This window comes from Tamandua tetradactyla, chromosome 10 (genome assembly GCF_023851605.1).
Source record: "Tamandua tetradactyla isolate mTamTet1 chromosome 10, mTamTet1.pri, whole genome shotgun sequence".
NCBI lineage: Eukaryota > Metazoa > Chordata > Mammalia > Pilosa > Myrmecophagidae > Tamandua > Tamandua tetradactyla.
Window position 1 is genome coordinate 75,688,236 of NC_135336.1, and position 27,418 is coordinate 75,715,653.

Sequence of the window (27,418 nt, forward strand, 5' to 3'; positions counted from 1 at the left end):
TAGCATATAATGATCTGCTTTATTTGGTAGGGTGTTAGGTAATGCCTTAAGCATTGCAAATTTAATGACCATAAAAGAATGGATCATAACTTTCTTCGCACTTCAAAGTCTGTATGCCTGGCAGATCAGTAAATGGTATGACATTTGAAGTAAATGTAATTTAGTTCAGTTGTTTATGGGTAGGTGTGATTTCATTCCTGTTCGCCCCACTTGAAGACATGGTAATTTGGAATAGTTCTTAAGAAGTTGTTCGATCGCAACGTGGCGGACGTGGAGCTCTGAGGCCAAAGAATCCTTTTCTTGTACTTGGTGTGTTAATTCTTCAAAAACTTCTGCAAAAGTTTAAAAAGTAGTTTCATTTTTAGTACTTACTTAGAAAGCTAATCCTGTGATTGCCATTTCAAGTACTCTAACAAATGAATGCATTGGGAAAATTTTCCTAATAAAAACTGATCAGACATAGGAAACAGGTGTGCTCTCAGTTCTGACTATCCTATGAAGTATGTGTATTTTACCTAGCCTGGCCAACTGGATGTACCCCTTTTCTCCATCAAGTGAAACTTATGAGTCATATGGAGATATGCAGTAGAGATGGTGATTATGATCACTCTGGAACTACTTTTCTCAATCAGAATCTATTAACTAGGTTCAGTCAATATCTAATATGACTACGGGTAGGAATTACCCCTTATTATCTAGTCTAGAAATCCCTCTAAGAGGCTTTGGAATCAGATTACCTGGACTTTTGAATCCTTGCTATGACTCCGAGAAATCCTGGGCAAATAACTTTCTGTGTTTGAATTTTTCTTATGTATAATGGGGATAATGATAGTAGACAACTCACAGAGTATAACTGGGAGGGTTAAATGAGATTACAATCGGAAAGTAGTAATAAGTACTTGATAAATATAAATTGCTTTATTATTGTTACTCTGAGAGGCTGTGTAGTCAATAAAGACCACAGGTTTTGCAGTTAAAGCAGAGGACTGCAGGATCTTCTTATGTAAGCAACTTGTCTGTGAAATGCAGCTTTCTCAACTACATAGGTATACATTTTAAGAAGAAAAAAAGGATTACAGAAAATTTGGGACATTTTAAATGTTAATTTTTTAGTGTCAACATCACATTTGATAATGTTAAGGAATTATATGGGTGTAACGAGATTGTGATTTTTTTTTAAGTTATCTTTTAGAGAAAAATACAGAAGTATTTATGGGCAAAAATATGTTGTCTAAGATCTGTTTCAAAATAATCCATGTCAAGGGTGGGAGTGAGGAACTGGGAGCAAGCGGAGATGAAGAAAAACTGGCTATATACCTTTGATAATTACTGAAGCTAGTGACAAGTCAAAGGGTTCACTGTACTACTCCTGCTACTTTTGCAGGTGCTTGAAATTGTTTGCAATTAAAAAAAAAAATAGGACCAATATCATTGGCCTAAAGAACTGTTTAGGAGTGTACCCGCACAATGTCTAACACGTTAAGTAATCAATAAAACATAGTAAAAGGTGGAGATTAAGGTATTGTCTCCATTTTCACTTAAAAAAGAAAAACTTATTTTGCCTGCAGTTTATAAAGAAGTTATTTTCTCTTATTTCTTTTGCTCTGGAAACTCTTAACAGGCTTAATCTCATTTCCAAATTTAAATGTAGATGAAGTTAATGTCTGTATCAAAATCTTCATATTCAAAAATGCACTGAGACTGATTCTTTACCCTGGATTTGCTGCCGGAGCTTTCCATTCAGTTGCTCTACCTCACCAAGAGTCATCGAATTCACTGAAACATGAAAATATATTAATTATTGTTCACAACACCAGGGAAAGTAAGTTACTTATGTTACTAACACAATATCCTTTTTTAAAATGGGTGCATGGTCCAGGAATTGAACCTGGGCCTCCCACATGGAAGGTAAGCATTCTACCGTTGAACCTCCTGCACACCCCTCCAGTATCCTATTAAAAAAAATTATTTGCACTCGCCTGTCAGGTGCTCCAGTATTAATTTTTTTTTACTCTTTATTTAATCAAGGTGACATAAAAGTTTGAATAGAGGAGTTGACATGATTTAAAAAAGAATTTTTTTTTTTAAAGTGAGGAGGCACTGTCTAAAACACTAAGGAAGGAGACGGTCAGCATACATATCAGTAAGTGTTCTATGTACTGGTCTGATAGGATATAGAATCTTCATCATTTAGGCAGATTACTGAGATGGTTAAAAACCTTTTACAGCTTCTCACTAAGAGCAAATAATCTACGAAAACATTCTCATTTTAACAGAGTGAAAACCAAATTCTTGTTTTACATGAAGGTACGTCTAATTCATTCATTAAATCTTTTTTTAATCCATATTTTTATGGATTATATGTCTATGTGCTCAATAAAGGAAGCATCAGACACAAGGTTTTCATTCATTAACTCTTATGGTGTGGAAGAGCAGTTCTTGAATTCTACCCATGACCCATAGTAAAAAACATATTTTATATCACCCCTCCCCCTGAAACAAAGGTTTTACAAAAAAATACTTGGTATTACATGCAGTGTATAGATATTTTTTATTCTGTTTAGGTTTTTAAAAGTGCTAGTCACTACCCTTTAACTTGATCTGGTTAAGCACTATATAATTCATGAATTGGAGTTAGAAAAACACTACCTCAGAGTATTGTGGAAACAAGCTTAAAATGTCAATTTGGCTATGTAGTTATATAATACGTAGAATTAAGAAATTGTATAAAAAGATACTCAGGGTTCCTTCTAACTCTGAAATATCTTCATTTTAAATAAAAATCACAGCTTTTGTTTTTGTAGAAATAGATGTAGACCGAATGAGTCACTTTTTTCAAGTTTAAAATAAGCACATACTATTATCACTGGCTTTTAGTAGAATTTCAAATTTTTGTTTCTGAAGTGTCATCCCTGGTCAATTAGTCTTGTTGGGATTAGTGTGACAGTGTGTCAGCCAAGAGTTCAGGTTGTACTTCCAAACTATCTGAACGTTCCAATTTATGGAACTTTGTTGAAAGCATCCAGCTTAATCATTTAAAATAGCAAAACAAATGACTGAACTGCAGAATTTCAATGCTCGGAATTTTTGAGGAGCATTTCAGAGATGGTGAGTTTTAAGATATCTCATTTTTGCAAGGATGAACCTGTCATTTTAAATACTGTAATTAGCAAATCTATGATTCCACATCAAAACTCTCAACTCACACATATATAACAATGTAAAAATAAACCAATGTTTACCTTTCTCTTATTTTACTTACATTCCTCTCTGCTATAATGTGGATGCTGGGCCTGGACATTAGCCTTTGGATTAGAAATTATCTCTTCTTTTTTCTGTGCCTGGTTGTGAGTATGAGGCCACAATAACCTGTTATGGCATAAAGTGGCGCCAGCATCTTGTAACACAGCAAGTCCAACGTCTGTATTTTCCCTCTTCTCCAAAATTCTTTGTGTACAGTTTGAGATGCCACCTGCACTTCCATCTATCCATTTTGCAGAATACTTTGGAACTTGGGAGTCAAACTGTGGTAATAACTTTTTATCAGGCTTATGCTTGAAATTAAACAGGTGATGCTGAGCATTTTTAGCACAATCAGAATCTGAATCCAGATCCTTATTTTGTGCATATTGTACAATCCAGTTTATCTTTTTACTCAAAATGGTTTTAACTTCTTCATACGTGCTTTTTGAAAGTTTAGAACGAGAACAATCCTGGTTTGCAATCAAATGGTATTTTTCAAAGCAGTCTTTATGGCCCCGTAAAGATCTGGTGTGCAAGAGATTAGATTTTGGTACTCCTGTAGGAAAGAATGGAAAACAAAACTTGAGAATCAATTTTATATATTTGTTATAAGTTGCTTTAAGAATACAATTCTTAGTAAAATGTGAAGTCACCAATAATCTGTAAATTAAGGAAAATCATAAAAAAATGATAATAAAAGAAATCATGAAATAATTTCTGCCTCTACCTACATATTCAGCTCCTACGAACAGGAAAGCCTTTCTTAGAATTTAATGATTCAATTTTAATCATTGTTCAGATACATGTTATTATGTACAAAATACCACTGAATCCAGCAATTTAACTTAACAGAATTTTGGTTTTCATATTTTAATGCCTCTTTAATAATTCTCCTCAGGTACATAATTACAAAAATTTCCAGACTCAACAAGAAAACAAATACCTAAACAAATAAATAAATTAATTAAAGAAAAGAAAAAACAACAAAAAGACTCAATAAGAGAAATGTTCAACAATTTTTTTCAACAATAGCATTAGTAAATCATGTTCTTAAATTATTAGTTATGATGTTAATGGGGAAAGGTAAATTACAACCAGAAAAATACACGTTAAGAAAAGCCTCAAAATCAGAGAACTGTAGATTTATTTATTAAAAAAAATTTTTTTTCTTTATATGGAAGTTGAGTTTAAGGATCATGTGTAAAGTACAGGATAAATTTTTAAAGAAAACAAAAACTTTCAATGTTTTTCACATTTCTATTTTATACTTACTGAAACTTACAAAAATTTTATTCTAGAAGAAATACACTGCACATAATTGTTATGCTCCTGAATACTAATATTATAAGAATATGTTAACAACTTCCTTTACAAGGTAAATTCAAATATCTGAGCCATATTTGTTTCCACTGAGCACAAACACTTAAAATAGAATTTCACATACACTTTATTTACACTTTGCTACTTGTACTGCAAGTGTGTGTGTGTGTATATATATATATATATATTTTTTCATTTTCCCCAGTTGTCTGACTAGATCAAATTTTTAGAACGGTAGAGTATTCAAGTGTAAAATATTTAAAATTTTTATTACAGAATATAAATTTAAAAAACCCACAGACCGATACAAGAACAGTGAACCCTAATATAAACAACTGACTATAGTTAATAGTATAATTATAACGATATCGTTTCATCAATAACAAAGGTAGCACACTAATGCAAAATGTTAATTATAGGGAAAACTGCATGAGTGATGGGGGTTATATGGGAACTCTGTACTTCTCTGCATGATTTTCCTGTATGTAAACCTACAACTTCTCTAATAAATTCTACAATATTAAAGTTATATTGCATATGTTTAAAAATATATTAAATAAGATAAAGGGGTAGTTATCACAGGTTACAAAGTAAATAAGAAATAGCTTCATTCTGCTGTTTGATTCCATTACTATTGCTCCAGGTAAACAGCAGGGAGGCAAGAGATTTTAAAACTTGTTTACTTTTCTAACTTCGGAAAATTTATTCAAGGGCTTCCTCACTCTCTACAAATGCTTTTCAGATCTCGATGCCAACAGATGGCTAACCAATCCCATTAAACAGTAAATGGTTTGTTCCACTCTCAGTTCACTGCCACAGCACTAATATATACATGTATGATCTTATTTAGTTGAATTTAAATTTAGTCTACATGAAAGGAAATTCTTTCGCAACTAGGGTACAGAAAGTAACAAATTTTTGTTGTTAAATTTTGTTTTTTGTATTTACTTATAAACTTCTGATTTATGTAATATAACTGTTCTGTCTCCAGAAATAATTTTTGTTGTTATTCTAGAATCAATACTACAAACCAAGGTAAGCATAAGATTATATACATATAAATAATCTATGAAAATGAACAACTTATCACAGAACTGTAACATTCTATTTACAGTGAAGATACATAAATGGAAAATAAAATTCAAATTCTTTTGGACATTCAGTAGAAAACTTCATATAGAAAATTGGAAAAAATGTCATGGGCAAGAAGAGCTCAATACATCATTTAGGATAGGTTTCTACTGGACATTTCCACTTATACAGGCTCCTCAAGTCACACTTTCTCAACTAAATAACAACTCCTCCATTCTTATCATCTAACATGACTCAGAATTTCAGAGTTTGGCACCACCAATCACTCAAGGAAGAAACCTGGGAGTCCTCCTTGTGCTCCTATTCTCAATCCCAAATAATTTGTTGACCATCTTAAAAGATATTTCCATTAAATCTAACACACCATCTCAAATTCCGCTTCACTCCTTGATCACTCTCATGACAGCATCTGGGTCATCATCCTCTCCTGTCTAGTCCTCACTTCCTCTTAGAAGCTTTCTCTAACCAAAACATCGGTGTTAGCTCCCGTACTGTAATACTTATCAACCAGATTACCTGTTTACTGGCCTTTCTTTGGTGCTAGGTCAGCTCTGTGAGAAAAGAGACCATTTATCAGTCTTAGTCACAACATCCTCAGAGTTATAGTCCTGGCACATAGCAAGTGCTCAATAAAAAGCAGTTTAATGAATAAAAGAAAAGAAAAATTAGAATAAAACAAAACAAAAACAATCCTTGATTACTATTTAAGATCTACTGCAATGCAGTTATGCCTAACTAGCTAGGGAACCAGGATATGTGCTTCTGCCAGGCTACTCAGCCAAGAATTAAAGGCATTTTTCAGTGAAGCTACTTCTATATTTAGTTTAATGGGCATTCGTTTGATTTGATAAACCGATGAGTAACAGTGATGCAGAGATAGCATTCCTGTGGCATATTTTGCCAAGCAAAATTATGAACTTCTACTCAGTTTTATGATTTTAATAGAACTCCACAGTGAATATATAAGAAAGCTGGTTTTTGTAAACTGTATTTCATTCATCCAGATCTACACTTTAAACTTCTTAAATCAGTTACATCAACTGAAATTTTAAAACTTGACTGAGTTTTAAAGATCAATTTTTTAATACTTGTATTCAAAATACTTTAAAAATCCCATGCAAGTGTCAGAGAAAATAAATCCAGTAAGCATAATACGGTAACCACTTCTTGATTTACCGGCACAGTTTTTTTTAATCTAGAAAAGAATGTGAACAGCCCACTTAATTTGTATCATATCGGCAACAAACATGTCATCTTACAAACTCTTGATGCGATTTTGTTTTTTCCATCTCATCAGTTAAAATTAACATAGGAGAAACAACTACTGCCATTATAAGAAATCCTAGTGAGTTTCCCAATTGACTTTTCAGTTTTAATTGCATTTACAAGTATAAACAGCTCTGAGAATTTGTTTCCTCAGCAGCTTTGGAAGGGAATTAATTTAAATGAATTGAAATTAAATGAGTTAATACTTTTGAGGAGCTGAATTATAAGGAATTTCCAAATCAGGTCAATAAAGAGAGCACTACAATTTCCTTGCTAATATAAAATTTGAAGGTCAATGTAACTGACATTCTATTATGAAAAAACTTTAAAACATACCTTAAAAATGTCCATGTTCCTTTTTTTGGTCATGAGGTCATCATAGAGAACCAAGACATTAATTGGCAACCAGAACTGCTAACTTTTTTAAAGGTACTAATTTCTTCTAGATAAAAGCTGTTTAGATAGTTATGTAAACTATATATTCTGCATGAACAGTGGTATTTTAAACAGCTAAGCTGTTTCTATTCAATAGCTTTCTCTTTTATCTTTCCCCATTCTTATCTCTGATTTTTTATACCATTCTGACATTCTCTGAAAACCTTCCCACTACCCATCTGGTATACCATCCCCACTTCTTTAACTCCTGCTCTGAAGTTAATTTGCTTTCAGTGGATAAACCCATAGAAGAGCAAATACCATTGAAATGTAGATTGTTTTTCTCTACCTAACACTACGACCTTTTTAAAATAAGGATATTTCCAGTCATATTTTGCATGATAATCTGTCTATATTAGTAGCATGCTTTTTTTAACCTAACAAAGATGAAACTTCAAAGGACACTAAAACAACCAGCCATAAAACCCGTAACAGTAAGTTCTACCACCTTTACTATTATCCTCTACTTTTATAAAAACCTAAGCCTCCTGAAGACTACCTTATTTATGACTTGGTGGTAATGAGTTAAGCTAGGCAATCTTTTTCTGAACTCACCAACTGGTGCTGTCAAATACCATTGTCTCTCAGCTGACTATATAATGTTATGTGGGCTTTATATTTCCTATCAGACTCCCATGTGTTTAGTCTCTGTCAATCGATTACAGACTTTATTTTGAATTTGATTATTATATTCCATTCCTCAACCAGAAGAAATGGATTTATATATTTTGGTGTTCTGTAGGTTAAAGCAGATAGAATACAACCAACTGGCAGTGGGATGTAAAGCTGTAATATACATGTATTACATCAGTAGAGGACTGGAAAGTACTAAGAGAGCAAGCATTTCAACTCTTATCTGAAGTTTAAACTAGAATTAGAGAACTGGCAGCATTAATTTTTCAAATGCTTTTTCTCAATGTTTAGATAAGGCAAGTAAATTTAGTTGCAAGCTAAGATCCAGGTTAATATGCCATGAAAAATTTTAAGCATAGTGGCTGCAAACATGAGATGTATTGTGCAACAATTCATGCATTACTGCTTCAAAGCAATTTTTTTTCCCAAGGCTTAGTTACATTTTGCCTGGCTTAAAGAATTTTCCAGGAGTTAAGCTGCTTTTATGATGCTCTTACCTTGGCTGCTAAGAAAGGGAGAGCAAGCACTTACATATTTATGGGCTACCCATTTTCAGAAGAAATCTGCTCCTTTAATCAAGTGTTAATAGTAAAATGTGAGTGGTTAAACTCTGTAGTTTAAGAGACTGAAAGGATTAAGATGTTACTTCCTGTTTTTTTCTTACGAACAGATTCCTATTGCTGATAAAAGTAGTAGAGTAAAAGTCCCATAGGCAGAGGTGCCACACCCATTGCCTGAAGGGTGGGTCCATACAGCAGACAGGTTTTGTTTAGCCTGCAAGTGTTTTAAAAGAAAAAAATTAGATCCATATAAAATTCACACTTTTTGAGTTACTTGTAATAACAAAATCAGAAGATTAGGCAGCATCTGGCTGGTATTTATGAGCAGTTACCCTCTGAAAACAGGGCAAGAGCTATTCAGTTTCAAACAGTTCTTACCATTCTCTTAATGATGTGCATGCACCTGTGCCCTACCAGGCCCTGCAGGCACAGTACGTGATACCTATACTACGGGAAGACAGCACCATGACCTAGATCTGGACTGCTGCAATGTAAATGCCATTTGTTCCAATGATACGCTGACACTCCACTAGACTCCTCTGTGTCTTCAGCAACAGTCAAGCCATGGTTCAAGAGTCATTACCATTACATCTATTGCCAGCTACAGCCTTGAGGAAGAGGATGTGAATATTGTTCATCCTGACATGAGATTCAAGGTGGAATATTAGATCAAAGGTAAGAAGAGAAGATTGGAGAGTGGGAGCTACTATCTTCTTCCTGAATCAACAGAACAGGCTTTTGCCTCTTGGAAATTTTTATTAAGATGTCCTGTGTTAATGGTTTGAACAAATACAGTAGTAACCTGAGCTCCATTCTCCTGCCGTCACTTCCTTAGCTACAAGAGTCACTTAAATAACTAGTCTGCCATGTTCAAATAAACAACATACTGCTTAATAGTAATAGGTAACCGCTTGTATCTGCATTGAAAACAGATGGAATTACTGGCGACCACAGTGAGCCAATACAGATGGTTTCAGCAACTTGCTTTTCTACATTTTGAGAGTCACTGCCTGTGCCAGTCTGGAAGGATTATGTGCCCTAGAAAAGCCATGTTTTAATCCTGATTCATCTCATGGAGACAGCCCTTTTCTTTTAACCCCTATTCAGCACTGCAGGTTGGAAACTTGATTAGATTATCTCTACGAAGATGTTTTTGATACATCTAATTGTGGTATTAACCTTTGATGAGAGGGAGATGTGGCTCTATTCGTTCCAGCTAGCAAACCAGAACACCGCCTTGAAAGCAAGCCTTTTAGAGAATTCAGTTAACAGATTATGTGCATTTTAAAGTTTTTATGTGTGCTGAGAAGGATTGAGCACTTAATCAAAGCCGCTTTATTCAATAAGTAGAGTGCACATAGATAATACTGAAAGATAACGCTCAACCAAAAGAACGAAGAAAGTTAGAATAGATTTCTGTTCTGGAAAGATGCATTAATTGCAAATGGCTTGCCAAAAGAAAACCTCTCATTCTTACTTTTTCATCATAACAGTTGGAAAGTTGGGGAAACACACCTACATAACAAATGTTTATTGCTAAAAGGGTATGAAAAATAACAATTTGCATTCAATTCTACAACCCAATTTGGCTACCACTTTTTTTTTTTAAGCCAACACTGTCCAACAGATGTGATACTGGACATCCTTTATATCTGTGCTATCCAATATGGTAGCTACTAGCCACATGGGGGTGTTGAGTATGTGAAATGTGACTAGCATGACTGCAGAGTTTAAGTTGCATTTTAATTAGCTTAGATTTAAATAATCACATTGTGACCAGGCTAGTGTATTTGATGAGGCAGCTTGTCCACAGGTAATTGATTAAATAAAATGGGACTTGGAAAGAGAAAATGGATGGAAGCTAACACCATTTCTTTTGAAACCTTACTGATGGCCTAGAATGGGCTACTAAGCTCATAACAGCACCAAATATAAAAAGCTAAATTTTTTTTTCTGATACATTAAAATACAGACAATATATATAAAATACAGACAATAATTTTAAGTGGTGCAATTGATTAAATTAAGTTATAAAAATTTTTGAGTCAATACTCCAACTGATCCAAGTAACTCTGTTATATATTCCCTTTTTTCCCTGTACATAAATCTAACTGATTGTACTGAAGTTTAATCTTAAAAAAAAAAAAGTTATACATGAAGTTGCCACAATAGACTCCTAAAAAGCTACTTATATTTACTATAATATGATTGAGTTATTGGTTTTAAATATCCATTTATGTGTGTCATATGGGGATACTAATCTCAGGGAAAAAAATCTTTCCTAAAGACAGACGGGACTAAAAAGATAAATGCTTCCTAAACAAAAGACGGCCTAAAACAATGGCTTCATAGTAATAACCAGATGAATGGGGCAAACCATCATGACAAAGTAAATTTATAGGTTCAAAAGCAAGAAATGTGATAATTACTTTAAGTCTTTCCCTTCATTTCCAAAATTAGTGTATGCCTAAAATTTGACTGAGAAACTTTTTCTTATAAATAAGAAAAACAAAATGAAAAGCTGTCCTTTAGCTATTCATAAAATATCAACTTTATATCTCCACTTTTTAATATGCATTTGAATCACTTCCTGAAATCTAGTTGACTTTCGTTAAATATTAATGTCTCAAGACAGTATCTAAAAAATTTGAAGTCATTTATAATTAGATCACTATTGTAAGTAGTCAATGATAAAAATTAAGGCTGAGAAGAAAAATTACAACCCACTACTCATATAAGAAGTTGAAAATTAAAATAAGAACCACAAGAATTGATAATTCATACTGCAAAATTCTCAAACAGAAATAAGCAATTACAGTTCAGACCAATGTGAACTACTACATAAATGTACGAACTATAATTTCATTGATCTACACTTCAGTCAGTTACACTACTACAGAATTTCCTTTAATGATGCTATTATATGACGACAAGGATGGAACATATTGTTAGGGCAACAATAATTTGGCTTATACCTAGATGCCTGAATTCTATCTCAAGTTGGGGTTAATAGTCTTAAATTGTGACTATTTGCTATAAGTGTGTCACAATAATTGTAGAATAAAAAAAATCCTGACCTAAATAAAGGTTTAGAGAATAATAAAATTTTTACATTATGAAACAAATAGCTTGTTTTATGGTAGATTGCACAGTATCAATTCAGTAGTAATAGAAAATATTAAAACAAATGATAGGACTGCAGATTGGGACATGCCTTTGATCTGCAAGTCTAACTTTGGGAGCTTATGATATAATGCAATGGGAACTTAATCAGAAATAAAAAATGATACACAAATAAGAATACTTTTAAAAAGGTTAACCTTTTAACAAGCTAAACATTCATTAATGGGATACTGGTTAAATAAATTATGGTACAGTGGGATTCAACCTTAAAAAAAATTAAGAGTATTTTCCCTACTGATTTATATACAGCCTGATTTCATTTTGCAAACATGGTTTATAACACACAAACCTTATTGCAGAAAGTAATTTTGAAGAATAACACATCACAGATACTAAGATAGTGTGCTGGTTTGAAATAACGTATGGACCCTAGAAAAACCATGTTTTAATCCTAATCCCATTTCATAAAGGCAGCCATTTCTTCTAATCCCTATTCAGTATTGTATGTTTGAAAATGTAATCAGATCATCTCCCTGGAGATGTGACTCAATCAAGAGTGGTTGTTAAAACTGGATTAGGTGACTGACATGTCTCCACCCATTTGGGTGGGTTTAAGAAGGTTCTGGAGTCCTATAAAAGAAGAAACATTTTGGAGAATGGGAGATTTGGAGAGAGTAGAGAATGCTGCAGCACCACAAAGCAGAGAGTCCACGAGTCAACAACTTTTAGAGATGAAGAAGAAAAACGCCTCCCAGGGAGCTTCATGAAACCGGAAGCCAAGAGAGAAGGCTAGCAGATGACACCGTGTTTGCCATGTGCCCTTCCAGCTGAGAGAGAAAAGCCCTAACTGTGTTCTCCATATACCTTCTCACTTGAGAGAGATACAATGAACTTCATTGGCCTTCTTAAACCAAGGTATCTTTCCCTGGATGGATGCTTTTGATTGGACATTTCTATAGACTTGTTTTAATTGGGACATTTTCTCAGCCTTAGAACTGTAAACTAGCAACTTATTAAACTCTCCCTTTTAAAAGCCATTCTGTTTCTGGTATTTTGCATTCTAGTATAGCAAACTAGAACAGATAGGTAGGATGATGAATCTTCATACTCTTCTTGTTTCCTGTTTTCTGATTTTTTAAAAATATTCATATTATGTTTTTACAATAAGAAAAGGAAAATTTATTTGGAAAACAACAAATCTTCATTTTAAGTAGAGAAAATTTAGAACATTAAAAAAAATGCTTGTGAAGAACCACATTTTATTTGGGAAAAAACATAATGTCTTTAGTCCAAGAAAACTTAGGCTTTAAGTATTATCCTATATGTTCCAATAACTAAGTAAAACAGAAAAAGATTAAGGTACTGCAATAATAAAAAACATATATAAGCATACCTAAAATACCCTAAAATTCTGCAAATTTTTTAGATTTTGAGAATTCTTGTAGGCTAACAATGTATTTAATGAAGAAAAACATTTTATCTTTCATTGAAAATGCTCCCCCACCCAAGTAAAATCTGTCAATTCTTGTTAGAGACCAAAAGAATTCAAAGGGAGTGGGGAAAAATGCTAAGTGAACAAAATTCAAAAGCTTTTATATATTTATATATGGGATTTGTGGCATAAGGGTTTGCTCGACAGCTGCTACGTAAGGGAAATGAGGAAAGCTAGAGCCGAAAACCTATGAAAAAAACCCCACATCACAGAAAGGTATATTCAGGATAAATTCAAACCTCCTCAAAGTACAAAACAACACTAAATTATTTGTCATTGAAGAAGCTTTCCAACATACAAATTAATCACAGCAATCCTTTCACAGTATTAATTCATGATTTTTTCCCAGATGAAATAAAAAATAAAACAAACCTTTCTATCTGCAATTTAAATTGATACTAATATTCATATCACATTCTATATTTACCAAGGGCTCCTATATGCATCTTATGTGATCTTCACAGCAGCTCTATGAACATTAAGTAACGTTACTTATCATCTTTATGTTCCCCAGAACATACATGTACTCCAAAATCAGACGGCTTCATGAGGAGAAAGAAGAAATAAGTGGTGTTTACAACAGAGGAAGCAAGATAAGCAAAGGCATGGAGGAGACAGACATGAGGAGGAAACATGCATGCTTGATGGGTTTTAAACTGCTTTGGTAATAAGAGAGGAGAGTGGCCAGTTAAGCAGGTACTTGGGTCATGAATTATATGATGTGACATGTAAGGGAGTTATTAACTTAACCTGAGTAAAATGGCAGGAATCACTGAAGGTTTTAGGAAAATCAATGGCATAATCAGATCTATACTTTCAAGACCTTTCTGATGATACTGAAGGAGAACTAGGGTGATGAGCAGAGGTGGAAAGTGGGATTAAGTCTAAGGAACGAATTAAGTGCTTCCTGAATATAGGTAAGAGGGAATAACGAATGGCTTGGACTAAGGTATAGCTGTCAGAATGGCAAGTAGGGGAAGTGGAATGGAGAGAATAAATAAGATTCAGTGACAGACGCCATGGAGAAGAATGGGTAGGAGTGAAGTAGTGAGGGTGAGAGGGCTGCTGCTAGCTCTTACATGTGCCTTTGAAAACTGGAAAACCATCCTTGCAAGGACACAAAGCTTGGAAAGCAGAGTTCATGCTACATTTCAGCCCTAACACATCCCTGTTCCTATACAACTTTACATGGAAGCCCCAAAGACCCTACACACTAAGGAGAGTTCTTCAGAGTTTGAAGATAACTACAGGTATGTATCAAGAAAGAATGCTTCGTGTTAACTTTGAAATATCCTCCATCCAGTAACAATGCCATAATTCCTCAAAATATGGGCTCTAGTTCTCAAAACAGACTAGCAATCATGGTAGATATTATTTTAACAGTCACTATGCATTTAGAACAGATATTTTAAAAAGTTATAAATTTAAAAGGATTTTTTTTTAACTTTTGTACCTTGTATTGGTATGGTGTATTTGTTAAAATGGGTGAAAAGTACCATTTTTATAATTGTGGTATTAGCTATGATCCATGGTTTAACTAAGGGTTCACTGTTTCTGTTGTGCAGTTTCTTTGTTTTTTTTTTTTGTTTTATTCTAGCAATATATATAGAACCTAATATATCCCCTTTTAATCACATTTAAATATATATTTCAATGCTATTAATTACACTCACAATGCTGTTATTATCACTACCATCTATTACCAAAACTTTTTCATCATCTCCAATAGAAACGGTACTTTTAAACCTCAACTCTCTACTCTCCATTTCGACCCTGTTGTATGACAACTTATTGTACCAGTTTGAAAGGATTATACACCCTAGAAAAGCCATCTTTTATTTCTGATCTATCTTGTGGAGGCAGCCATTTCTTTTAATCCCTAATCATCACTGTAGGGTGGAAACTTGATTAGATTATCTCTGCAAAGCTGCGACGCGTCCAATTGTGGACATCAGCCCTTTTTTGAGTGAAGGTAACCCTTTTGCTGGTGCCTTAATTTGGGCATTTTTATAGACCTGCTTTAATTTGGACATTTTCATGGCCTTAGAATTGTAAACTTGCAACATAATTTCCCCTTCTGTTTCTGGTATATCACATTCCGACAGCTTGCAAACTAGAATGCTTAAATTCTAGATTCTGCCAGTATGAGTTCACTTATTCGAATTATTTATCGGTGGGACCAAACAATATTTCTCCTTTTGTGTCTGGCTTATTTCACTCAACATGATGTTTTCAAGGTTCATCCATGTTGTCATGTCTCAGAACTTCATTCCTTTTTATGGATGAATAATACTCCACTGTGTGGACCACATTTCGTTTATCCATTCACTGGTGGACATTTGTGCTGTTTCCATCTTTTGGCAATTGTGAATAATGCCACCATGGATACTGGTGTGCAAACATCTGTTCAAGTCCCTGTCTTCAATTATTTTGGGTATATACCTAGATATGAGATTGCAGGGTCATAATGGTTAATTCCAAGCTTAACTTTCACAGGAACTGGCAAACTATCTTCTACAGCTGTTACAGCATTTTACAATTCCACCACCAGTGAATGAGTATCCCTATTTCTCCATATACTCTTCTCTCCAATACTCGTACTTTTTTTTTTTTTTAATAGCCATTCCAGGGGGGTGTGAAACGACATTTCATTGTGGTTTTAATTTGCATTTCCCTAATGGCTACTGATTTTGATCATGTTTTCATATGCTTATTAACCATTTGTATAACTTTGATGAAATGTCTGTTCAAGTCTTTTGTCCACTTTTTTTTGTGGTTCACAAATTGAATTTAAATAATTTATTTTAAGTGGTTATTAACCATACTACACAGAATGCAATAATAAAATATATCATCCTCAATAAATTAATCTTCATTGTTACAGGTAAATTAATCTGTTACAGGTAAAATGTAGCATTTAGAACTTTCATTTAATACAAATTTTATAAAAATTTCAAGAAATTTTGAAAATGGGAATTATAAAAGTCAATGCTAACAAAATTCTACTTTCAGATAATGCATATCTTAAAAATATCGTGAAAAATATATTTTTTACTCTGAAAACAATGTCAAGGGAAGAATACCTGAATTCCTCTAAAACCACTAGTTCCAGCTATCCAACTGCTGTTTTGGTAACAAGAAAAACAAATTTACAATTTAATACTGCAATCACCTGTCAATTAGGATAGAATAAATGCTGTAGCATACAGATTAGATTGAATATCACTTATATAATTTTTAAAACAGTGTTCCTTTACTCATTTAATCTTATGACAAACTGGACTACATGCTTACATCTTATATATTCTAAAAACACTTGGAAATATTTTTCTTAACTTCTAGCCCTGAAGGTCCATTCTAATGCCTTATCAATAGGCACTGTAACCAAATGAAATCAATGTTTCATGACTTTAACAGTTTATAAGATTTAATGTATTTGAAGGTGCGATGAAGTGGCTCCATCTTTCTATTTGTTTATATGGTCTGAAATCACAATTCTGCACAGTGGGCATATTTTTTCTCTGTTAAACCATAAGATAATGCACTCTTCACAAAATACATGCTGACAAATGACAAGACTTGGCTTCTGAAATTCAGCTTGACATAATGAACAAATGTACACATCTGAGCACTGTCTCTTGCTGGCAGGTACTTCATACTTGGTCGTGTAAAAAATATTTGCAAAACCTGTCAGAAAGCTCTCAGATGTCCAAAAAGATACAAAAGTCTTAAAGCCAGCAATATTCCAAGACTTCATCAGTTACATTTCCAAATTTCCCAGAGTTTAAATGGAACCAAACTGGCATGGCAACAAAAGTTTGGTAATACTGACATAATTCTTCTTAATGCATATACCCTTGGATTTAAAAGGCATGAGGAAAGAAGGCACCAATAAAACAAGGTATTTTAAGCCCATGAAGAAGAATTTCAAAATAAAGTCTGTAATTCCAACTACCCAAAGTATTGCCCAGAAACTTGAATTGTCCAAAGTAGGATTTAGAAAACTAAGCTACGATAGAGGGACTGAGAATGAAAAGTATAATATAAAAGAACAGAAATTCCTGCTAAGAATACCAGTAACCAAGCACATTGAATCTTTGAGCACCTTTCTCTTATGAAAACCTGACTTACAATGCTTTTGCTTGCATACGTAAAAGTTGTTAGCAGCCCAATTCCAAGAGAAATATATGCTGAGTAACAAGTTTAACACCCAGAATCAAAATATATGTAAGACTTTTCTGCAACTACTTGAAGAAATAGTGGAATTCTGAAAAGGAGCTGCTACCATGTTCTCCAGACTCTGTGGCAGTATCATCTGGCTGCCATGCTTCACTGTGTGAGTGACTCTGCAAGTGGTTATGTATACATCCATGGGTACAGCTATGGACCCCTGACCTTACATTTTTGGAGCCTGAATTTTCAGCACATTCTTTATGTATGGAGTTTATCTGGACATATACATCTCCGAATGAAGACAAGAATCTTGTCAATCAGTGAGGCATCCTCACTGCCCACAGTTCCTGGAGGACTGTGCAATTGGCTATAGTTGGCTTGCTTGGCCCCTGAATACTTTGTCTGATTCAAATTTATTTGCTTCAGGGCCCTGTCTCCTCTCATGATGATGGGTGTACTAAGGTCTCAGCAGCGGTGATGGGAACAGTGGGAGACACTGCCACAATCCTTTCAGCCAAGGCCATCATCCTCAAACCCCACTGCCAGCAGCTTTGGTCTGCCTGGCCCAGCGGGGGCATGCACACACATGCTTTTTTGTCCATTTTAAAATTAAGTTGTCTTTTTGTTAAGTTGCAGGATTTTTGTATATTCTGTATATTAAGCCCTTATTGGATAGGTGATTTCCAAATATTTTCTCTTATTGTATAGGCTGTCATTTTAATTTCACGACAAAGTCCTTGGAAGAACAAAGTTTCTAATTCTGATGAGGTCTCATTTATCTATCTTTAATTTTGTTGCTTGTGCTTTGAGTGCAAAGTCTAAGAAAACATTGCCTAACACCAGGTCTTGAAGATGTTTTGCTATAATTTCTTCTAGAAGTACGACAGCTCTGGCTCTTGTACTTAGGTCTTTGATCCATTTTCAGCTAATTTTGCATTTGGTGTGAGGTCCACCTTCATTCTTCTACAAATGGAGATTCAGTTTTCCGGGCACATTTGTTGAAAAGACTATTCTTTCCCAACTGAATGGTTTTTGTCCCCTTGTGAAAAATCAACTGGCTATAATGTGAGGCTCTATTTCTGGAAAAAGTTTGTTTTTAAGACGGCTTTGGTTATTCAGGGTCCCTTATCCTTCCACATAAATTTGATGATTGTCTTTTCCATTTATTCAAAGAGGGTTGTGGAATTCTGATTGAGATTATATTTACTGTAAATCACTTTGGGTAGAACTGACATCTTAACAATATATTTAGTATTCTAATTACGAACACAGAATATTCTTGTGATTAGGTTATCTCCATAGAGATGTAACATGCTGGATTATGGGTGTGACCTCTTGATTATATGGAGATACAACTCCATCCATTCCAAGTGGGTCTTGATTAGTTTACTATAACATCTTTAAAAGGGGAGACTTTTTTTTTAAAGGGGAAACATTTTTGAGAAACCTCAGAAATGACAGAGCTGACAGAAACTTCAGTGTAGAGCTGACACAAATGCTGACACTCGGAGAACAGAGAAACAGATGTTTGGAGATGCTTGGAGCCCAGCAGACGTGTTAAGCAAGCCAGAATCTGGAGAGAGCCAAGGGCCCAAAGAGATGAAAGCCAGCCCCAGAGACGCAAACTAAGGAATCCTACAGGAACAGAGGCTGAAAGCAATGGAGCCCAGGAGAAAGGGACCAGCAGATGCCAGCCAAGTGACTTCCCAGCTAACAGAGGTATTCTAGACCCATCGGCCTTCCTTGAATTAAGGAATATTTACCTGTATGCCTTAGTTAGGACATTTTTATAGGCTTAAAACTATAAACTTGTAATATTTCCCTTTATAAAAAGCATTCCATTTCTGGTATATTGCATTCCTGCAGCTTACAAACTAACAAAGTGCACAATTCAAGGACTGCTGCTGACATTTTCACTTGCATTCACACTGCCTGCCTCCATATACACATAGCCCTATTCCCTCTCGTGTGAGAGATATGCATGGTAACTTAAACTACCTGGATGGTTGGAAGGACAGATAGCACTGTTAGAAACACTGCTTCATTACTGGCTTACACCTGTATGGCTTGGTTGTAAATGCCACATACTTTCCTGTCCCTTCTGGGCAGTGACTAGCAACAAGGCTGTCTTGTGAATGGTGGCCCTTATCTTCTTAGTTTCCCCCACCTCTCTGATCATCAATCCAAACAAAAATTGTACTACCTTGACAGACTGTTGTTTGGATTACAACCCAAATGGAGATCACATCACTCTACTATTTTTGGTCTTGAGAAATGTTTGTTTTCGGATATTCTACAGTAAGTTTTAAGCAATATCATGGGTAGAAATTTTTTTTTTAATTAAAGTTTTCTTTGGACCCAAACTTTATTTCTTGCTTGAATGCTTGCATTTCTGCAATTTACGTCGAACCTTCTGATTACTTAACATCTCCTAAAAGTCCACATAATTTCCTTTGGAAGCAGAGTGATTTAGGCACACGAGTGATTTGGAATCAGAGACTCTTGGTTTGAACTCCACCTATTACGTTGTGTGATTCTGGACTAGTTGTTCAGGCCCTATTCATTTACCTTATTCATAAAATTGAGACTATACAGCACCTATCTCCTACTGTTATTAAGAACGAAATGAAGAACATGTAAAGTGCACAACACCTGGCAAGCTATACCTCTTATTTAGGCAACAGTCACTTAAAGACTAGAAACTGACCAACAGAAGTGATAATTTATATTCTCCAGAACAGAGATAAACCTTTCTCTTATTTTGTCATGTGCCAATATTAATGTATGTAATCGAAAAATTACCCTTTATTTCTGGGTAGCTAATTTCTCTTTATCAAGTCTCCAGTAACAGTTATTATAAGTTATTTCAATCATGAGAACTATTCTTTACTGAGAATAGATAATTTTGATATAAGTATTAAAGACTTTTAACTTAGATTTAATTTGTTTCCATGGATCTTATAATACGTTTTATACTTACAGAACATTGCACTGAATGAACAATGAACCTGAACCAGTATATCATGTTTATGTACTCTAATCAATCTCTTTTATTTAGAATTGTGATGTTCGGATTAATAAGATATTCTGGGCTATATATTCTACCTACTTTTGTTTTCAATTTTAAATATACCTTATATAGAACATAATTTAATAACTGATTGAAAAAGCACCTCAGGATCATCATTCTGAACAGAAATCATTAGATTGTGATGTCCAGAAATACTTGTTAATAGAGCTGCAGTATGTAATGTGAATCTAAAGTACCATTCTAAAGAAAGTTTTATCAAATTTCTTATTGTTTGGAGCAAAATATTATGTTTGTTTTTATCCTCTTGACTGAAAAAGATAACCAGTTATCACTGTTAGAATTACTGACTACACTGTATTTTTCTTTTGAATGATACCATGATCTGCTATTAGTCAAATTCACAAAACTATTAGCAGACTCCAGAAAGAACTCAAGAAATTCTGTGATTAATAGAAGAGTTTCATTATGGAAAAGCTTAAAGGAAAACAAATGAAGAAAGTGCTCTAAAGTCTCCTTTAGATTAATTATTTCATCAAATATTCATTCATTATTTTTTGCCAGTCATTGTGCTAATGCTCTTTACATACAAGTAAATAAAAGGACTATCCATGTCCTTATGGAATACAAAAGGGAGGATGAGTACATTAAACAAATACACAAGCATATTACTATAGCAACAAATTCTAATAAGTACCTGCAGGTGAGCTCAAGGGTGCTACGAGGAAAAGAATATGGGGGTAGAGATCAGCCAAAGGCAGGGAAGGCTGCTTTGAAGAAGTAACTTGTTAAGGAATCAGGGTAAGCAGGTTCTTTGAGAACTACTTTGCATGTATTTTAATTAGTCATGTAAGTCTCTACTTCCAATCCCAATATTTTTTATTGCAGGGGGTGGGAGGAAGTTTCTTTGTTTACTTATTTTACTTTTCATTCATTTCAGAAAGAGATATTAGTGGGTAGGAAAATATTTTAGTTTTAGATCTGAGTTTGAAGTACTCATGGGCTATATAAGTGAACATGTCTAAAAATTAGGTGTATCTAGAGATGGACACTTTGGGCAGAGGGAAAGAGATAGGGGAAGAGTCGAAAAGGAGATTTACTATTTGTCAACATACAAAAGGTTGTGAGAGCCACAAAGATTCATGACACTACCCAGACAGAGAGTAAGGGACTAGGACATAATGCTAATATTAAAAAAGTCAGGAAAAAAGGAGACTATCAGGACTGAGCAGAGAGGCATTAGGAAAACTAACCGAGAGAAGGCCACCATCCTAAAGGAGTTTTCTACAATTTCAACAGTATAAAATTTGAAAGGTCAAATGCAGACACATCATTTGATTATAAAGTGGTTACAGAGATAACAGTCAGGACTCTGGCACCAGAGACCTGGATTTGAATCCTTTCTCTGGATTAACTTTACTTGACTCTAGAGACTTCATTTCATCACATATAAATGGAGCTAATAATAGTACTTATCTATTGATCCTGAAGGGAGGGCTCTATAAATGTGAGCTATGATAGATGCTCAATTATACTTAAAATGCCAGTTTGGAAAATAATTTCTATTAATCTCTACAGACATTTGAGCTATATACGATATCACTAAACGGGAAAAAGTAAACATTAATCATTTCCTTTATAAAACCTAGATGGGCATACACCTCTAGACAAGGGCATACACCTCTAGACAAGCTAGTAACCTGCCCAAGGTCACAAGTCAGTAAATGAGGATTTCGATCTGGGTAGTCTGGCTCTGGAAAATATGAGCCTCTCACAGTCACATTAGGCTTTCTATTTAAAAGTGCTACTGATAGTTAATACCAATACAATGTTTAACATGATGGGAAAGAAAAGAGTCTAATGAGAAACTGAAGTAGCTATATATAACTGCCCTATGACAAGCTGCGGACCCCTTTACTTAAGTGGAAAGATGTTGTGTCAGAAGCAGGACATGGAAGAATTGTGACAGACCCTGAGTAGTAAATAACCAGACCCAACTCTAAAATTAAATCAGTGATTTAATACTTTTGAGATTCAAACTGGTCCTGACTAACTTGAACAGTGTTAGGGTTAAAGACACACAGCATTCAAGAAGTAGGAGATTAAATGTAAGCATTAGGTTTAACAATGCCTTAAGCAAGAGAAAATACCCAATTTTTCTCACTGGACATGAATTTATGTCTGCTTGACATTTATAGAAAGGTTCTTGGAAAGAGCAACAAATTAGGGACAAAGAAGTACAAGACGGACTATGCAGAGAACAGCCAGATAAATCCTTACTCATCAACTAGCATAGTCAACTTATACCGACATCTTTGCTTGTTGTAACAGGAATTGTCCAGCCTTATGAAAGCATTTATTCTGGCTATAGAAAACCAAGTCTTATGAGTAAGGTAAAAATGCTCTGACAATTATTTACACGGTACTAAGCACAAAAATGAAAACAGATAATACAAAATATTATCCAGGCATCATCCAAATCAGGAGCACTGGATTTTGCTTTCCCCTAGTCTCATTTTTGACTTTGTACATTACAGTTGAGGTTCATTACTGACTCTGGACCAACCTGGGCTACCTTCTTCCCAGCCTCGATAATTAGGGAATTAGTGATCTGGCCATCAAATAACTTGCAAAATTTTAGCACAATGGACTGAGAGGTGTATTGAAAGTATGTAACACACATGAAAAAGCATACAGTGTCTTAGGACCAAGGATAGGCCATAAATATTAGGAAGTTTATGTATTGGTTTCCTATCTCAGAAGCAGACACAGTGAATTAAAAGGTGATAAAAATCAAGCTTGTGAAGATTTAAAAATATCTGATTCCTCAAGACATATTACTTAGGTCAATGAAGTATATCACCTATGCCTTGAATATATATAAAATTCTATTTAAAATTTATATATTTTCCCTTTAAATACTGTTAAGTCACAGAAAAAGGCTACACAGAACCATGCCCAGAATACAAAATCTCCCTAAGATTTGATTTGATTGTCTTTTGTTATTTCTCTTTCCTCCTTTGTTTTCATTTTACAAATATGCTGTAAAACAAGAGGCCAGCTGACTGGGAGAGTTTAATGTAAACAATGATCCAAAAAGTGTAAAACTTCATTTTTAATTACTAAAAATGTGTGGACTCAAAACTACTCTATTTATTAGTTTTACTAAGCTTCTTCCCAGAAGGAAGAACAAAATGCTTTATAGGAAAATTTAACAGTTAGTGAGCTAAAACACCAGGCAATAGCAACATTACCTAGATACTACAAGGAAAAATTATACCAAACTAGTAAAGTTAAATGTCTTACTTTTTGAAGTCACTCTTTCATTCTAACATTAACTAAATGGTTGACAATTTGCCTGAGCAATGGCTTGGGGTGAGGGCAGTTCTTCAAAGAACATTTAAAAAGGTTTCCTGATACAGACATTCACAGAATATATCTTGTTTTTATTATCATTTTTTAAAAAAAACCTATATATATACTGATATAAAAAATGAAATCTCATGCAATTTAGGGTTCTCATTTCCCTTTTTTCCTACAATAATCTTACGGTAGTAAATTTAAGGGTTATAATACACTAGCTTGCCACAATAGTAAATATGAAAATGTATCATACTTGCCAGAGTTGAGAAATGACACCCGATAAGTTGGAAGAAAATTTAATTCTAAAATAATTTTTCTCACTAAGGTTAAACTGGCATTTAAAAATATTAAACCTTGAGTGTATATTTAATATTAAATGAAATGATTCAAATTGAGAATTGTTTTTCCTTTAAATTGAATACAAATACTATTTCAGTAACACAGGACTTAAATCATGCTTATGTATTGAATAGATATTAATAGATGGTACCTGTGGAATGTTTGTATATTATCTACATTATGGTTAACAACTGGTTAAAAGGCATATAAAAGGGGCTGGAAAATTATGAAACTTCAGTGTTCTTTGGATATATTCTATCATAGCATGAACTCTATTAATGATAATTTAGAAAGAAGTACTGGTTAAGAAAAGTTGGCTGACAAACATACAGCAAAGATAGTCAATTACGATTCAGGAGGACAGGTTTCTAATATCAGCCCTCTTAAGTTAAAATAACTATTGACAGTAGATCCTTGAAATTAAGATCAGATATACTAGAACTAAACTGGAGGACTCAAAAGTTTTGCATTGTCAGTTATTAGCTGTGTGACCTCAAAGGGCATTTCTTAGGTCTTTAAAATTTCAGTTCTGTAAACCTTTAAAATGGGGATAATAACAGTAGCCACCACAGGGCTATTCCAAGTTAAATAAGATAATCTACCTAAGGGGGTTAGTATAGTGCCTGGCACAGAGGTGCTCACAGTAAATATATTGTACATCACAAAAGCCTGCCATCTCCGCTATAGTATCCTTGAGCAGTTCAACTATCTAGTCCTTGGCTTCCTTACATGCAGAAATACAGGGATTGGGCTGAATAATTTTTAATACTTTTGTCTGTATAAAATTAAAATTCTACAACGTATCAGAACATAGGGGAAGGGTGACCTCTATTTACAAAGAATACGTTTAAATTGTTCATTCAAGCACGATTAAGGTCATGGCATTAAATGCATATTTTTACATCAACCCTTTGAAATTATCTATAATTACTACTACATTTACTAAAGCCACAGTTATGTGTATTCTATGAAACCCACAATCTTCCATCAATTAACATGCCCAGAAACTGAAATTCTTTCATCTTTTCAAAAGCATAACTGTCATAACCAATATGATCTTAAATGAAGATGAGTATCATTCAACTGCCTCTATAAATGTCACTGTTTTTAATGGTCTACTTACAGTTATAAGTTCTACTTTTCTTCTGGCATACTAAACATTACTTTGGTGACCACAACAATTTCTGAATAATCCTAACAGGAAACTATGGTGGATAATCCTAATGAACTGGGTTTTATTACTCTAAGAACATTACATATCTCATACTTAATAAACATAAAATAAAAATTTCAAATACATAATTTAGGAAAAAGAATGAAATACTGTTTTGAAACTGTTCAAAATCTTAAGGTCTATCAAAATCTCTCTACTGGCATGTTACAGTTAAATAAAATGACAGGCAAACTTTTCTCGGGTAACATTAAGATTTTGTGTGTGTGTGTGACTCAATACTTAAAGAAATATTTTCAATCACAGAAAGTAATAATATTACAGAAAGTAATTATTATTTGGAAATTTTTTTTCATATACTCTGAGACACAAAGAAGGTTTTTAAAATTCTTAAAGGTGGATGTGATCACTGAAAAAAGGTTATCTGAACTTTTAAAAACATTTTTCCAGCTAATAAGCTAGAACTGGTGAAAAAGTTCAGGTTCACATCAGTCAGGTACATTTTACAATTTTTAAGTTAGAAATGAATACTTAGCCAGTTCATTAAATACATAAACACACTAGCAGGGTAAGCCCAGAGGAATGAAACTATATTTGCACACCAATGGAAGTATTTATTACATTAGTTCCTGACATGAAAAAATATATATATGTATAAACTCACATAAATATGTTAAAATCTGACAATCTAATAAACTGTCAAACCTGAAAAAAATGTGTATTAATCAAAGCTCATACTTTTTTAAATGGGCAAAAGTGGAATTAACTCGTGTTTTTTTTAGTCTCTTAAGGCATAGCTCTGCTAACTTTTGCTTCATTTCCAGAATTTCTATTTTTCGTCAACAGATCTCCTCACTTAGCACAACTTTCAGTTATTCAAGTAATTCTTATTTTAAAGGAGCGGTGTAAAGTTCACGGCACAAAATTAAACTATAATTTTTCCTTACCCTCAATATTTAGCTCAAAACAGATGTGGCAGAAGGAGAGCGTTTCTTTGTCTGTTCCCAGTTTACAAACACTGCAAATGTTGTCATCATTCAAATCAATGCTTACAAACTGCTCCTCTTCGTTCATAGTGCCCCTATTAAGAAACAAAAAAAAGGAAAGTTGTGCAATTTCGAGACTTCGCCATTCGAGTAATTTTAGGAACTTCTAGGAAAAGAGGATGCTGTTGAGTTTACTAAAGCAACAGTCCCATCAACTAAGCATCGCCAGAGCTATACTTCAATATCATACTTTTATTATGGAAAGACAGACACAAGGCTAATAAAACGCAAAGCTTGGCCAAATACGATGCTTTGTCTCAGACCCACTTTTTTTTTTTTTTTTTGGTCCTATATTTTATTTGGTTAAGGAGATATGAAGCAAAAAGGTTTGCGGGTGTTTCTTTTTACCCTTTTTGACCCAGAATAGGAAGGAACAGAAAGAGCCCTGGTGAGTCCTTTTCAGCTGCCAGCTTCTGTCCACCTACTTAACGCTGTTAATGCGGGGGGGGGGGGGGTGTAACAACGACCTACTCGGGACACTGCTTTGCTAACTTCATCGCGTGAACCTCATATGCGTTTCGCTAACTCGGTGTTGGGAGGGTTCCTATCCGAGATCCGCGGCAGGAAAACGCACGTGGCAACGCGAACCCCGAGGAAGGGTGAACCCGTCGCATCCACTGCCCTCGAACGCGAGACTGAGCAGCAGCTCCGGGGCTCGAAGACCGGGTGGCCGAGTCCGGCCGGGGAGAAGACGCCGGGCCGCCGCGTCCCCTCACCCCGAAATTCCTCCCACACAGAAAGGTAGAGTCCCGGGACCACCGTAACCTGTCCACTCGGCCTCAGCGTTCCGGACGCCCAGGTTCCCGCCCGCCCTCCGGCGTTGGGGGCGCGCACCTGCCCCTCAGGGAGCAGCGGACCAGCGTCTGCCTCTCTGTCCGACCGTACGTCGGTGCCTCCTGAGCGGGGCAAGTACAAAGGGGCACAGGGTTTGGGGCTCAAGGGTCAGGGGACCAAGGGGTTCGGAGTGGTAGGCGGGCCAGGGCAGGGGCGCAGGGTCTTTACCGTCGCTCAGCGAACCACCGCAATCGTTCCGTGCGGCTCTGGCTCCTCCACTATTGTTTCCGGCCGCTGCGGAGGCGGCCGCCGCGCGCCTAGCCCCGCCCCCTCCCGCCCGCACCATCCCCCCAAGGGCGC

The 27,418-nt window shown here is 34.9% G+C and overlaps 2 protein-coding genes and 1 pseudogene across 2 annotated transcripts in view; 1 reads left to right on the forward strand and 2 right to left on the reverse strand.

The window, feature by feature from the left end:
- C10H21orf91 (chromosome 10 C21orf91 homolog) lies at positions 1 to 27,386 on the reverse strand. The gene is made up of 5 exons (XM_077118750.1): positions 27,287 to 27,386; positions 26,186 to 26,319; positions 3,263 to 3,799; positions 1,714 to 1,776; positions 1 to 332 (listed from the first exon to the last, which is right to left on the reverse strand). Exons 2-5 carry the CDS (start codon positions 26,310 to 26,312, stop codon positions 166 to 168), a joined length of 894 nt encoding a protein of 297 aa, XP_076974865.1. The 5' UTR covers positions 26,313 to 26,319; positions 27,287 to 27,386; the 3' UTR covers positions 1 to 165.
- On the reverse strand, positions 14,716 to 26,179 carry LOC143648545 (E3 ubiquitin-protein ligase RNFT1 pseudogene; annotated as a pseudogene).
- The window catches only part of LOC143648547 (uncharacterized), a 104,638-nt gene continuing 104,007 nt past the window's right edge, over positions 26,788 to 27,418 (forward strand). Inside the window, exon 1 of the mRNA XM_077118751.1 lies at positions 26,788 to 27,025. Coding sequence (XP_076974866.1) covers positions 26,796 to 27,025 — 230 coding nt within the window. The 5' untranslated portion in view covers positions 26,788 to 26,795. The remainder of the gene's footprint in view (positions 27,026 to 27,418) is intronic.